At 41.6% G+C, this 16,434-nt stretch overlaps 1 protein-coding gene across 4 annotated transcripts in view; it reads right to left on the minus strand.

Annotated features, from left to right (window-relative positions):
• The window catches only part of srgap2 (SLIT-ROBO Rho GTPase activating protein 2), a 64,717-nt gene that overhangs the window by 30,918 nt on the left and 17,365 nt on the right, over positions 1-16,434 (minus strand). For 3 of the 4 annotated variants that reach the window (XM_032549107.1, XM_032549109.1, XM_032549111.1), the window contains exon 2: positions 2,632-2,824. In XM_032549107.1, coding sequence (XP_032404998.1) covers positions 2,632-2,824 — 193 coding nt within the window. Of the gene's footprint in view, positions 1-2,631; positions 2,825-4,516; positions 4,664-16,434 lie in introns of those variants that run through there. The other variant, XM_032549110.1, reaches the window with a different exon arrangement.

Below are 16,434 nucleotides of genomic sequence, written 5' to 3' on the forward strand. Positions count from 1 at the left end.
ATAAAGTCGCTATTCAAAAATTGTACTTCGCTCCTTTTGCCTGAAACTTTTATCCCCTAACATTTCAATGAGAATTACTGCCGTTCAAAGAGTTCATGTTTAAGACTGAAGTGTAGCAAGAGAAACTTTTAATGCAAAACACACCTTTATTTCTCATGAATTATAACATGAAACTTAATCTGAATTTGTTTTTGTATTTCACTATGCTTATATATAGTTCCAAATTTTAAATGACCCAATAAGCATTATTCCATTCAGATCTCACACGAGTTCATTACAAAACAAGCTAGCATTTTTTTTACTCCCAAAGGTCAGAAAACAACAAAACAAAGCAACTGAAAACACACAAGTAGACTTATATATCATACTGTAAAGAACATACATGATACAGTTCAAACTTTGTCTGCCTACAGTGAATATATTAACAGGTTGCTGCTTTGTCTGATCACTGCTTTTTTATGGCAGCTAGCTTGTTCCAGGCATTGAAAGTTAAAACCTGTTAGCATTAGCCTTCCAGGCTTAGTTTTAACAGCTTTACCAACATGGGTCAGTTTAATGTAGTGCCAATGCTGTTTGACAAATTTAGAAAGCATAAGAGCAGTAGTTCTCAAAACTTTTCAAAAGCAACATAATGTGACAAAAATATAAAAACATACAAACACTTGTATAGTACACATTTATTAAATGTGTACACGCTTCAACTACTTTCTGGCTGACGCACAATTTTGTCCAGTTTCAGCGTTCTCTTGAATTCACACCTCTAATCAGCTAATGAATCTGGTTAAACAGAGTTAAAGTTCAGCTGTCTAAGTAGGAATTCCTTGATATTTGCTAATATGCACCCTTTAGCCCAGGCGCTACTATGCTCACACTGTAAAGAGGTGTCAGTCAGAGAAAAGGTGAAAACAAACTCCAGCTACATGTACACTCCAAAGAAGAGTGAAGGTGGTCACTGATAACTGGAGAAAATACAAAAAAAGGGGAACATGAGAGAACTTGCACATTTCTCCAAAATTGATTAAAAGTTTAGACTGACATCAGTGAGAGAGGATGCCAAGAGGCCAACAGGAAGGCTGAAGAAACTGTGAACATTTCTGGTTTCCAACTGGTGACAGCCATACAATCATAAATGTTGCTCTTAAGGTACAACTCACCAATTATCAAAGCGGTTACTTCCAGAAACCAGCTTCATAAGGTGGTGCAATTTTATTACTAAACCACATGTTAAATTCATTTAATCATACTTTAAAAGATACTGGTAATTTCTTTTCCTGCTTTCACTGAGCAAAAAGAGGGAAAGATATTCAAAGGAACAACCCCAACAGTAACAGATTTCAGTATACACCACCAGGTAGAATTTCTAATATGGTTGCTAATCCCTTCGGGACAGGTCACCAGTCCATCACAGGGCAACACAGAGACACACGATCATGGACACTCACTCCCAAGGGTAATTTTGAGAACCCAATAAACCTGAGAGTCATGTTTTTGGATTATGGGAGGAAACAAGAGTACCCAGAGAGAACCTTCCATGAGAAGAATATGCAAACTCCTTTCCTAAAGGCCACAAGCTGGGATTCAAACCCAGAACCTTCCTGCTAAGCTGCAATATCGGTCCTAGCGGTAACAACTGTGCCACAGAGGAGCCCTACAGGTACTATGAATATGTTTATAGCAGTTGATCTTTTTTGGCATGAGCTGCTGTGCTCCTCTGGGCCTTGCTCTGTCTGGTTTCGCACAAAGCAAAATGTGTCTTGACATCCAAAAAACATAATAAATGTCGTGGTCGTAAAGATCACAGAAACAACTCCTAGCTGTGTGGAGGAGGCCCACTAACACGTTGGCTAAAAAGGACATTTTAATCCCTGTCACTGGTTAAAAGTCAGAGAAGACAGATGCAAATAGGTACAGTTATGTCAGTAAAAAGTCACCTCTGGCTTCCTTAATTTGCAGTAGCTCTGCCAAGTTTGTGTGTGTGCATGAGGTTTATGATTAGCTAGCACTTCCCCACAGGGAAACAGCCTGCTCTCTCCTATTAAAAGCTGCCAGATAAACCGAGCTGCCTAAACCAGGGAATTTCAGAGTGCATCTTTTATATCGTCTACTGCTGATGGAAGGAGAAAAAAAATGGAAATACAAGTCACTGACAGAGAAAAAACATCCATGGGGAAAAAGACTGGCCTATTTAGCAAAGGTTCCCTTCATGGCAAGACACTACAAAACAGAGCACAGAAACACCACCTGGACAATTTTGGGAACAGATTCTGCCTTTGTCATATGTGACCTTTCTCACAGGACGTAATATGTTCAAAAAGAAATAAACGTGAATCGTGCACTGCTTCAGTACATCTATGTAGGAGGCATTGAGTGATTTAGGTAAAAATTCGACAATACAATTAGGACATCTGTCACCTCTCTTTGTGCAATTTTTTTCTTTCATTTCCTTGCCTGCTGCCTCTACTTCTCTATTCTTTCAGGAAGGAAGCCAGCAGGCTGTGAAAAACTATGTTGCTCAAAAAGGCTAAATAAGGAGACTGGCTATTTTTGGCCCCACAAAGCTACATGTGCAAAGTACCGACCTGCAGCTCGGCTTAACTTTGTGCTTAACTGATCGACTCTTGAAGTACGTACTTGAGTAGATGGTCCTTGGTGCTGCGTGTCTTTGTGAGGAACCTCTCAGCCAGCTTCTCCAGGTTTCGGCTATAGTCCATCTCAATCTCTGCCTTCTTCCTGAAGAAGTCCTGCAGGTCCTGAAGCAGCTGAACCCTCAGCTCACACTGCTGGTCCAAACACTTGAGCTGCTCCACCAACTGGGCTCGGACCTCTGCAAAGGCACAAAGAAGAGGGGTATGAAGTTAGCTTTGTTGTGGTAGATATAATGCAGGTGTTATTTCACACACACAAAGTACTTGAAGATTTCTTATGCTTTTCTTTTGTTACAGTTGTTCAAACAAAATGTTCATATCATGCACTTATAACCCGAGTTACATGTGCATGGTTTTGGAGCATGGACAACCTGTTCATGATTCATCTTAATCAGACTGAAGTCTGGAATTTGACTACATCACAGCAAAAGGTACATTTTTGGAGTCATCCAGATCATTGCTTTGCTCTCTGACACAAGTGCAATTGATCTTAATGTCACAAAAAGTGAGGGCAAGATTTTCTCCTTCGGGACTCACTGGTGGAGAGCACAATTCATAGCTCCATCGGCAAGAGCAAGTTATCCAGGTCCTAAAGTAGAAAAGCAGCACCACACTACCACCATCGTGTTTTAAATTCAATACTATATTCTCTTATGAAAATGCTGTTAGTTTTATGCTTCGTAACGGGATGCTCCTGGTAAGGTTCACCACTGTCCCATGTTCACTGCTTGCATGGAAAATGCCTCTCAACATGGCTCTCGAGTCCCAAAGCTTTAGAAATGGCTTTGTAACCATTTCTTCATCAGTAGAGTTCAGTGACTTTGTTTGTCATCAGTTCTTACATTGATTTTACACAACATGGTGTATTGTCATTTGAGCTTATTTAGTTTACTGTCCAGTCTAGTTCTATACCAGTAATTTCTTGAGTCAACATTGCATTTGTGGCTAATGGCTCTGAAGAAAAAATGTGACTTATCACAGTTAACTAATGGATTTCATCAGGCCAGGTTGGTTTGGATATTTTAAATCCCTTAATAAATGAAATAATCTGCGGAAAACTGTGTTTTATATTTACTCTGACTATCTGACTCTGAGATTGTTTGACGATCTGACACATTTGGGTGAACAGGAAGAGTCACATGATCCACAGAACTGCATATAACATTTGCTTCCTGATATTCTAAGATAAATGTTTATTTACTCGTCAATGGAATGTTGTTACCTATACAACAAGGGAATGCACTGATGACAAAGGGTAAAGCTGGGCTTTCATTACAGCGTGCGAGACATCCAACATCAAAAACACCTGGAGCTGGAAGACTTGGCGGAAATCTGTCTCTCGCCCACCAGTTTATGAAGCACAAACCTCCCAAGCATGAGTATGCATCTTCATGTTTACAGCCAACTCTGCTTATGGGGGTGTGTTGGCGTGTGTGGGGGTGTGTGTGTGTGTGTGAAGGGGATCAGATATTCCCTTTCATCTCCAGAGGCAGCCATTTATCCCTGCTTATCACTTTTCATTTTCCTCCTGCCTCCGTCCCTTCTCCCCGCTCCTGCACTCTTCCTGGCCTCAAATTAATAGAGAGCACTCAGTGCAGACACACTCAGAAACCACATTCAATCACTGGCAACACAAACATCCCCTGGAGAGCGCTGTCCACTGCAGGGGAGAGAGACCACTGCAAAACGCATGCATTTACGTGGATAAAATCAAGGGCACTGGCACCGACACACATGTACTGAATCAATGCAGACAGCTGACAGATTAATGCTATGCTCCCTTCGCAGTCTGCCAACGGTGAGAAGCATGAATCCTCTCTTGAGTTGGAAAAAAAACACACACACACATACACACACGCGTCTTCTCCTACCTTTACATCTCTGGCTGTAGAGAAATCGGACAGTTTTGGCCTCCATCCTCGCTGCGCTGCAGTATTCAACTCACACTCAGCCACACAAACACTCGCAGGGACCCGAGGAGCCAGCCGCCTGTCACGCCGGTGGTGATGCAGCTTTTGTGTTTACCAGCTGAGAGTGCAGTTTCTCATTACCACAAAGAGAAGTGGGATATCTAAATGTGTCTGTGACCACGCCGCTCCTCCCATCTCTCTCTCGCTTTCTCACTCCCCCATAGACATGGACCTTAACGTCCTGCCACTCGCCCCCAGAGGCTATTCGGTCATTTTTATGCTGTTTAAAAGGCCACAAAGCCACCGATGACGATGTAGCACAGTAGAACAAGCAAAGCTCACAGTAAATGCATGCATGCATACGCACTGCCGGTGTCTGTGCTAATTGCCTGGTGTGAAGATTTGCTTTGACAACATGTGTTATTGTCTCACAGTCTGTTCATGTATGTGTTTGTGTGTAATTTACTCATTGCGCAGCACTGCCAATGATGGGGGAGTGAGTCACAGTTCCACCTCTTCAATACCTTGAGATGGTGGCCTTGTAATTAGCCCATTCAAGACAACAGCAACACAACGCATGCGCAACGCTTCAGATGGAAACAATCCCTCCAAAAAATAGGGAGAGCAGGAACAGGGGGCAGAGAGCAAGTGGAAGGACTGCTTGAAGAAAATATGGAGGAGGACTCTCAAATTCAATGCATTCGCTTTAAGTCACTCAGCCCCATCAGGTTGAAAAATTAAATATTAATAAACAATAAATGATGCACGTTTATTGTTCTTTGTTGAGGTAAAATAATGTAAAAATACTATTTGCCTTCCCCATCAATCAGCCTTTTGTGTGTGTGTGTGTGTGTCTTTGGGTCAGAAAGCATTAGTCATCCTGTGATAATAACATTAATCTTTGATTAATGATGTTTGCAAGTCCAAAAACTGGCAGTATGACTATAGTTGTTACTTTTACTGAGTTTGAAATTGACTTCTGTACACAAAAAATTAGTAGGTTGTCAGTTTTCCACCAAGATATACAACTAAAATTTTGCCTGAACCATAAATTATGCACTGTTTCATTTCCTAAGCTAGATATACTGTTAGTCATAGTTCTTGGAAAGAAAATCTGCCATTCCACAGGAATCAGCAAGACAGATTTTGAAGAAAACTAATAATTTGCTCAGGCCAGAATAAAAGGCCTGATCGTTCCGTGTCTTGACTTGCAAAGTAAAATGCTGTAGCATGTGGAAATAAGAGTGAAATAATATTTTTACACACTTGTGAGAGATTATGAGAAAAAGAAAGAGTAATAACACTCGTTGCGGTTCCTTAACTGCTGTTTTGTTGCTCTGTAATGTCCATCATCCTGACTGAGTCCACAGTGGGGATGAACCGGAATGTGACGCCTCCACCTCCTCCAGCCAGTCCAGTCACATTTTCCAGGCAGATGAGAGCAGGTCTTAATATCGAGCTCTGGGAATCTACTTTACCGATGCTCTCCTTTCCCTTTTACTCCCTCCTTGCCTTCCAGTGTCTCACCTCCTCTCTCAGCTGAAGCTACAGGCTGCCTAGCTCTGTCTGCATGAGAGTTGTGCATACATTACTCACTCCGTTCAGCCAGGAGCAACAGACCAATGGGAAAGAGGATTTAGTTTGAACACAGCTAGTTATCTCTGCAGGAACTGCATTTAAAGGAGGATAGTCATTTAGCTTTAGAAAAGGCAGCCATCTTCCTGTTTATATTCACTGCAGCCACCTGTTTCTTTTTTTTTTTTGACAACCTATGTCGGTGTAGCGCAAATTCATGTCATTAACCTGGATTTGTTTTCTTAGTCCCATCCAGAGCATAAAGATGAAAACAAGGAGATAATGGATGGAGACAGCAAACCACAACAGAGTGACTTTACCACCAAGGGTGATGATGACTGCAGTTAATTTTGGAAGCAGGGCTGAGGCTCTGAGGCTGTTTGTCTGGGTTGCCTCGAAGCGAAGCAGACCCTCGCATGTGGCCGTGTTCAACTATGTGGATGCAAGGCCAGGGTATAGCAAAAATAAACCAGAAAAGGAAGCAAAAAAATGCTGCAACACAGTCAGTCATGTGACATCCATCCCTCTTTGGCAAGAACAACACCAAGGCTAAAAATAATTTTCCTGCAACATTACGTCTTTTGGCTGGGTTTAGTTTTGCAGCAAAATTACGCCCGGAGCTTCAGGCTGCTTTGGCTGGAGCTGACAGGTGAGACGGTCGCCCTGGATTCTGCTCTGGCTCTGGCCTACATACAGGAGACAAACACGCTGCTCAGAGGTCTCATCACAATTAGAAAACATCATAGGGGCAGCACACGCTCCCTTCTGTGCAATTCACACACACAAACCGTGTTTGAAAGCACCCATCCAGACAACCCCTGGAAGCCCAAGCTGACTTCTTTATAACCACATCATAACGCAGCAGACACACACACACACGGATGCGGCAACTGTTTGCAACTACATGTGAAGACTGTTTGAGCCATGGCTTGAACTGGCTGCAGAGGAAATGTGACAGAGCAAAAACAACAGAGGAGCAATATCCCAGCAGTACAGACAAGCCGGCTGATTTAAAAGGCAGCTGGAGCGAACCGCAAATTTGATGTCGCTCCAATGACATGTCTCCGTTTTTGTCATTTCAGTAAGGGTTCAACGCATTTCTGAGGCACATTTATGTATTTTCCAGACACGTAGTTTCATTTTATAGCAAAATCAAGGTACTTTGTTACCATCAGTTGAAAAATATTATACATATCAATAACTTAAAATAAATTTGACATCGCAACGTGACACCTTTAACTTGGCCTCTTTCTCTGTAAGAAGCTCCTGCTCTGACACCCCACCTTTGTATCAGGAGGGTTGGGCTGAGAAGGAGTTTGCATGACGGGCTCAGCAAACTCGCAGCTCCACCAGGTGTTTGATAATTCTTGCTGCCGCTAGTCCGGTGGAGCGAATCACGGGGACGGGGTGCTCCATGGAGCAGAAGCTCGGCTGGAAGACTGCAGCTCCGATGAGGAGCTTTGTGGAAATAGGCGCCGCTGTGTTCTGAATGGCTAGAATCAGTTAATGTTTAGCATATTCGTGACATAATTTAACCTGTCGTTGCTAGGTTCGTTGAGAACTCAGTAGTGGGCTCAGGAGATAATTAACATTTTGGAAACAGATATTTGAATCAGTGAGGGTATTTGCTTTCAAGCTGATGCTATGTTGAGTAGAGATTGTTCATTTATAGCACATGGTTTAGATGTAAACACATAGTATTTAGAATCCAAAATTGGGCATAATTGGTAACAACTCCAGCCACTAGATGGCAGAAAAACACTTCCAGTACAAACCTTAGTGTGGGTGGAATTTGCATCAATAGACATTAGAGGAAATGTTTGCCACCTTGGCTGCAGTAAGACTGGAACAGTTTCACAGTACCGGGAAAGCATTTTTCTGGCTCCTTTCATTCTTTTCCTTCATTAAAATGTCTCCATCAATGCTTTAGCAAGACTATTTTTACACGAGGAAACAATGAGGTGATTTCCAGAATATAAGCTAGAATGAAGCAATCATTGTCAAGTTGCCTTTTTATGCTGGCCCTGAGACTTACAGTAGGGAATGCAGTTTAAATCTTGCACAGTGTTTGAATGGCCAAATAAAGTGAACAGTTTTCACCTTTTCGAGCCAACACTGACATTAGAGAGTAGAAGTATTTAAAGCACTCCTTCATTTAACAGCGCTTTATTTATCTAAAGCTCTGTTGTGAGTTTTGGCTCCCACAGGTCACTGTAACACCATTTTACTGCACAACTCTTCCTTCAGGTACCGAGCTCTCAGCATAATCTAGGGAAGCCAAGATCTAATCCACTGAGATTACGCTATAAAAGTATCTGCCAACTCTGAGTGCAAGTGAGCAAAAACCTTGACAAATAACAACTAATGACAGCCGTAGCATAATGCCACACACACAAGAAATCAGAGACACCCGACCAGGTGATGTAGCTACAAGCACGGTGGAACATTAGCCATTCTTCTTGCCTTCTTTTGTGGTTTAGCGAGTGCGAGCTCGCATACCCGGCGTGTTTATGCAGCAAGGCCTGGTCTTTGTTGCTCCGGGGGCTGATACTGCAGCACAGACTACAGAGCTGTGGAAAAGAGAAGAGGAGGGGGGGGAGTGGGAATGGTTTTCAGTTGTACCACTGTGAGCTCATGCTATTGTCCCCAAAAGAATGAAAAAAAGCAGAAAGAAAAGAAGAAAGAAACACAAAGTAGTGTAAAGGGTGAGTAAGAGGGCGGGCCCTGCATCAGCGTGAATAATATGGCCATTCATCCCTGTACATGCAGGAAGAGAGGACAGAGAGACAGGAAGTCAGCCGGACCGGTTTAGTGCCAGCAGGGAGCACACGGTAGAGTGAAAAGAGGGGAGGGGGGGTACACTAAAACAACTGCAGGAAGTGTGTGTGTGTGCATGTGTGTGTGTATGACTTGGTGAACAGGATGAGGGGGATCGACTGAGGTGAGCGGCTATAAATGAAATGCCCTAACAAAATAACAGGCAGCAAAGGAGGTCACCAGTACATTCTGAAACCAGACTGAAGGGGGAAACTGGGCCAGGAGTCTGCAGGTTGAACGGGGATAAATGAGTGAGAGCCTCTGTCTGCAGGTTGTGTTTTCCTTCAGATAATTTAAATGGGCAGGTTCTGGAGCCTCAGGTTGCAAGTAGTGATTCCTAATACGACTCTTCATCAGGGTGAAATCTATTGGTTCCAGACATCTCTACTTGAGTGCACACCGACGGACACACACACACATCAAGTATGGACGGAGAAGAGGAAAAGATAGAGTTACAGTACAGTAAGTTTTGGAGGGAAAACTATTGCAGGAATGGAAGGATTCCAACCAAAGTTTTTCCTTGGGCCGGGATGTTTCCTCTAAAAACAAACACATACACATTAAACTTATGCTGGCATTTCCTTTCTCACACATGGGGCGCAAAAGGAAAAGTAGTGTCGTCTCATGGATGCAAATTAACAAGCTTAGCAACTGGAGGACATGGAAAAGCCAGTCGAAGCCAAACCACTGCGCAAAACGTGCAGTGCAGCAGAGGAGAGCGAGAGAGGCAGGGAAGAAAAAAAAAAAACTGAGCGGTGCCATCAATAAGTAAAGAACACACAGTAATAAAATGGGAAAAGTTACAGACCTCTCTCTGTTACTTTAGGACTTTTGACCAAAGTTCCTTCCTAATGGAGAACAGGCAGCCAAAGAATGCGCTTCAGATGGCGTGGAAGCACCAAGTCAAGCAAACATGATGCAATAAAACAGTGTACCCACTGGAAAGAATGGATTATGAAATAGATGAGGCAATAAGATTTTCTTCAGATTTCTACCAGAAAGTGATTAGCATCTTTGAGAATCTGAAACTCTCTACAGCATCCATTCAGCCTGTTTTTTCATGGTGTGACCCCTTGCGTCTCCTACGCCTTTTTATAACACTTTAACATGACCCTTTGTCAGTTTTCAACTCCATAAGAGGTTCACAAAGCAGTTGTATACATCTGAGGAGTAATAAAGTGGAAAACAGGCAAGTAAATAATAGTTTCTGGAAATATTTCTGTCATTTTCAACTTTGATTTGATAATATGTAGGCTGATTTCAAGAAGAGTAAGAGTTCTTAAAAAGGTATAGCAAGTGATTTTAGAAGAATAATACCACTAATGACCATAAAATCCACCATATATACTTTACTTTTAATTCAAACTTATGGCAGCTGTAAGAGGAGTTTCAGTATTCTTAATGTAATGCTGTTAATGTATGTTAGACTATATAGATGAACATCAGTAATAATCAATCAAAAATCTGTCCGAAAGATGAGATTTTATCTGAAGTGTGAAAATATTTGGAAAGGAGAGGTGGAAGGGAATTGCAGATTATAGATTACAGCTAATTTAGGCAATGCAGGAGGGAAAAATATCACAATCATTTAATACAAAACTAATTAAATTCCCATCACACTAGATTATTTCCAGCTTGGTTTTGACCAGTAGATCTGCCATTTGAGAGGAGGAGGGGAGTTACTGTGCAGGCTGGTCCTCAGCAGGGATAAATTCCTCCACACAACTTCACACCCTGTTCAGTTCAGGAATTCATTAACCCTTTACTGGACTGCGACATGTTTTAAGAGAAAAAAGGCAAACGGCTTAAATTTGATAGTCATTGCTATTCATGGTACATGATGCAAGATTTTCACAACATGTCACCTCTAGTAACTATCTGACAGAAGACAAAGTGCTATAAAAATCCATAACAAAACCATTAACCTATATTGCTATAATCTTTTTTATTTTCACTGTATCACTTTTGAATCTGACACTTTCACATTCATATCATCCACTTTGCAATCCTTTCTGTGGAGCATTACTTCAAGGAAGAAGCATTACTTCTGCCTTGATTCTTCTCTCAAGGAAGAAGAATCAAGTTTACTTTGCACATTTGCATAAAACCGCTTAAGGGTGTAAACAAGAACGTTTCTCATCTGGTACTCAGTAGAACTAGATGAACAAGAGAAAAACAGACATAATTTGAAGGACATATTTACTGTACATCTGAACTGGCTAGTGATCTCAAAGTTGGTGTTTGATTTGCAGCACACACACACACAAAAAAAACAATCAAAATTTGTATCTCGTTCATTTTGTCATAAAGGATCTCTGTCTCTGCCTGGTTTCTTCTGCTACATGATCTGACATTTGCACTTAACTGTAGAAAAACACCTGCAACAATACTCTATCTGACTGAGCACTGAAAGACGAACAGCTAATTTCTCCACTGACACAACATTACCTCTTAAAGCCTATCTAGAAGCACCCTCTCTGTCTCTCTGAGAAGCCCTTTACCCCCGCTGACACCAGCAGCTCTTATCGGCTCGTGCGTGCGCTGACTCCATCTCGGATGGTTGCAGACGGGTTGCAGGGTCTGCAGGGACTTGATGTGGGGGTGGGCTGGGAGTTTCATGCATAATGAAATACAGCTTATCAAAAGTTAACCACCTCTTTCCTTTTTCATCTTACAACCACTAGCAACCGCCTGCTCTACTAACCCAGTCTTGAAAAGGACACTGGGGGATGGGGTTTGTGTGTTTGCTGAAGTAACTAGAAATAAACGGTTTTCAACAAACCAATATTAAATTAGAGGAGGTTTGTTTGCAAGTAAGAGTGTCTAATTTGTTTACAGTAAAATCTTGGTCTGTGTTCATAGGTTACACAAAAGGTCACACAGTTTATATTTGGTTTCCTGCACAGTTTTGGAATAGTCAGGAAATGCATGGAATCCATTTTCTAGGTCTGGATGATTATGGAAAAATAGAGATTTGTATGGGAACATATCAAAGTTTTTCAAAGTTTTTCTTCCCGTCTTTAATTTTCAAAAGAATCAAAAAGTAATAATCCTTAATATTTACAACAATTTTTACATTGATGTATATGTCTATTAGATCTCTTATCTGTAATTTGGTGCAACACTCCTTTAATTTAACATTTTTCCATCAGTATTTTCGTTTTTTGACTAAACTATTCAGATATCAGACAACTTCAAATTCAGATTACACTGGATTTATGACCCTTAAATGGGGTCTGGTTAAAATGCTACACAACAAACTGTTGTGTTTTGAAGCTTTATGTTTTTGTTTTACAAAGCAGAGAAGTTCACAGCATTAAATTATCTAGGATGTTCCAGTCAGTACAAATTTTGAAAGAGAACTGAAGTTACTCCAGATGCCAAAACAACAACAAAAAAAAAAGCCCAGCAAAATGGTGAAATTTGGGTTCCAAAAATGGAAACTATTTCTACTGAATTGTTTTCGGATGTGGAATCTACGCATGAAGCCACTATTCAAACAACTCAAGGTCTGTATTTTGTGCTTAAAAACTACAGATTTTTTTTTAATTTTTTTATTTGAGTTTGGAAAAAAATTTAAACTTCTGAAATGAAACAAATGCGTAGAATCTCCGTGTAAAGCTTATCACCTCCAACGATTTATCACCAGCTATTTTGATTAAGATGGATTAGCAGCCTCTGAGCTGACTTGTGAGCGCTCGTGCATGCGTTTCATCCTCGAGGATGCCGTCCACCTGGTGTCACCTCGATTTCCTGTCTCTGCTGGACGTAGCCATCTGTGCCTCCGTCTGCTCCAACAGGCTTTATCTCTGTCTCTCGTTCCTTCAACTCATTTGCTCTCTTGCTCGGTCACATACACACATAAATGCACATCGGGTTTGCTGCAGGGCTGCAAACCATGACCGCTAGTGATCTATGCCATCTGTCTGAGGAGCTACGGACGGCTTTCAGACAAACTCCCTCAAACACACAAAGACAATACAGCAACCTGGGCCAACATGAGAGGAAATATTAACCCGAGGTGTCCCACTCCATGAGTGTATGTCTGCTTCCTTACTAGTTTTCCAGAACAGCCAGTGCATAACAACCCCCTTAATCAGCTTAGCAACCAGTCGGGGGATTTGGCTAATCCACAACACAAGCATGTGAAGAAGCCCACAGAGGGTGTGTGTGTGTGTTGCCCGCAAGAGGGGCTGTCTGATGGTGTGTGTAGTTAAGTTAATTCAGCCTCCAAAGTCTTAGACTGTACACGCTCGATCAACCAGGCATCAGAAGAATTATCTAAAACTGCATGTAGTGATGGGTAAATGTGGACAGTATGTGGAGGCCCATCATTGGCTGGGTCAAAGTTCGATCCCATCTTCATTATAAGGTCGGTACTTGTCATGATTCCAGTGACTGGATGAGTTAAGACTCCCTTTTTCTAAATTAAACAGCTGTGAAAAGTCCATCAGTCTGACTCAGTTTGTCTTCATCTTTTTCTCAGAATCTTTCTGGTCATCACCAATGAATCACTGTGACCTTGATGACTGCACAGGGCTGAGCTTGTCCACATTTAGGTCCTTTTACAGCGGGAGTCTGCAACTCCAGTCCCTTAGAGCTACAGTACAACTTTTAGATACATCCCTGCTTCAAAACAGTTCAATCAAATGACTGGATTACCTCCTCAGCATGACATCAAGCTTGGCCATGGCCTTGTAACAAGCCATTCATTTGATCGAGGTGTGTTGGAGCAGAGATATGCTGCAGGTCTCAAGGTCTGAACTTGGAGGACATATCAGCAGCAGTGATATTAATATTAACCCTGGCCGAACAAGATGATAACAGAGGAACCTAACAACTATAATTCATGCCTGGCATTAAAATCTATCTTCTGGATCACCACTTAGCAGGCAAATCAGCAGCCAGGTCACAGAGCAGCCAACAGGACATCAACAGGTTTATTGATAATGCAATAAATGATAGCTAAGGGTATATATAATGTGCTTTCAGGTTCCCTTTGCTGGTAATACATGTGGTGAGGCTTGTTGTGTAATGCAGAATACAGAGTTTTAGGTGGACATTAACCATGTTGTTGATATAAAAACAATGACTTTCTTTGTTTTTCCTGCTCTGTCACACACACACACCCCCGCACGCACCTGCACACGCATGCACAAGCCCGCACAGACAGTAGAATCTGGATCTTCTACTCACTATTTGGGGTCTATGTTTGCAGGGAACCCCAATCCAAAATACATAAAAACTGCTGGGTTGACATGTATTTATCACAGGTCACTTTCCAAAATTCGCATATGTCACGGTTTTCTGATATTGTGTATTTCTACTGCAAAATACTTAAGTGTGTAGCTTTGCAAATGTGGTGTTAGAGGAAAGGAGGAATAAATAACGAGACCTCAGAAAGCTTTGTTTCAACATGCAGACACTAAAGCATTGAAGATAAATCCTGCACGTAAACCTTTCAACTGGAAAATTTCTGTCTTTATATTAGTCCAGATATCGGTTTAGATTCAAGTAATTGTATGCTGCCTATATCAGTGTATCTTTTGACAAAATCAGTCAGGATGGGGTTTTCTTGCAATTTGCGATTTGGGTCAGTGGCCTAAAGATGAGCACAGTGTGTAAAGGCATCGCCTGACAGCAGTCTAACACAGCCAGAATCAAACAGTAAACCATAAACAAAACATACGAAAGTCACACAGAAGGACACAAATGATACCAGCTTTGCCTACGTGACTGGTATGTACATCCTTAGACAGCAGATTCTTATCTCGACATTCCACGAGACTTGAGCGGCACGCAGCTAATGACTGCAGGAAAATAGAAAAGATGGAAACAGAGGATAGAGTTGGAACTGAGGCTGGGCAGTCACAGATATCTGCTGATGGCTACTGATTCTTATCTGAACGCCAGGGCGAGCACAGAGGCAACGAGAAGAGAGCAAAGGGATATGTTACATTAGATGAAGGGTGAGACCACGAACAGAAGATAGCATCAGCAAATCCACCTTGAGGTCACATCATTTCCGTTTAGGAACTGAATTAAACCTTTCCACACATCTTTGGATTATTGCTGTGCAGCTAAAGGTGTGTTAGCTGTTGAGGTACAGCAAGATCACATTCACCTGTCCTCTTTTCTCCTCCGTCTGTACTTCCTCGTTCTATACCGACCATCAACACCAAAGACATAGCATTAAGCTTACGCAGCTTTTGTATAAGTCTAAATGCTTTTGTCGGATACTTCTACAATGACTGCTGCAGAAGCACCAGATGAGCTAGAGGCGGTCCAATGAAATACAGAAGCCTTTCCAATGTGGCAGCAGTCTGTAACAAAAACACAGCAAGAGCCATCTTTACAACCCCATGTCAACATTGAAGAACAGTATTGCTGGGCCTTTTATTGTTTTTACTTTAAAGGAAAATACTTTGTACTCACAGGGACTCTTATTATGTCTTTAAGATTGGAGGAGGTCTCCAAATGATCAGCCTGTGGGACCCAAACTCAAATATACTAAGCAATATTTATGGGTATCCATAACCACGCTCAAAAATATAATAACATTTTAGGATTTTTGCAAAAGCAGACTATCCATTCAGATACAATAATTCTGCACCAGGAGAATAGTTTAAAAAAAAAAGTCTGGGAGTTTGAGAGCTCCAGTCTACGATATCTGCTCACCAGAAAGAGTTATGAATGTGCCTGAGTGAGCGCCGCAGTTCTCTCTTTGCCTTTTTTGTAAAAAAGCAGACTACTCAGCGTTCCCACCTCCGCACATATCCACCGAAACATCTGTCTGAGCGCTGCGGGGACAATGGCACAGAGCAGAAAGGAGAAACTGGGCCAAGCTCTGAGGAAAGGGAATCAAACCCAGCAGAAAATAGGGGGGAAAAATACTGCAACAGAGTAGCACAAAGATGGTGCGAGAGACCTGACCAAGAATAGGATTCACTTTACAGGTGTTTGTTGTTTTTCTCTCATTTGTTTGCTGTTGCTTTCATCCTGACAAAGTAGCTTTGCTCTCCTTTGGCTCAAAAAGTAGAGAAGCGATCACTAGTTTTTATGCCTCCTTCCAGATGGTGCGTTTTATACTACACTTGAGCTAAGTTTTTGAGTAATTCTTTAAAAATGCTTGAAGAATGCATTAAAAAACACACAAATAAAGCACATCTCATTTTTTTAGATGACTTAGGGATAAAAAGATGAGCTCTGCATCTAGTGGTTTACATTACAGAGTCATCTATAACGCCAAAAGAGACAGATGGCGTAATAAATGTGTTCTGATGGGTTAGTTGGTGGATCATTTTATTCAAATAAAAGCCTACTGCTCCCTATTACTCACTCAATGTGACAAACAGCAAATTGCAACTGAAAGCGGCGATCACATCAATTCACACACAAGGCAATAGTTTAAAGAAGTGAAACAGCTTATAAGTACAGATACAGCCACAGATAAACAGGAAATAAACCAAAAGCAAGCACAAGGCTTT

Source organism: Xiphophorus hellerii, chromosome 20 (assembly GCF_003331165.1).
Source record: "Xiphophorus hellerii strain 12219 chromosome 20, Xiphophorus_hellerii-4.1, whole genome shotgun sequence".
In the NCBI taxonomy this organism is placed as follows: Eukaryota; Metazoa; Chordata; class Actinopteri; order Cyprinodontiformes; family Poeciliidae; genus Xiphophorus; species Xiphophorus hellerii.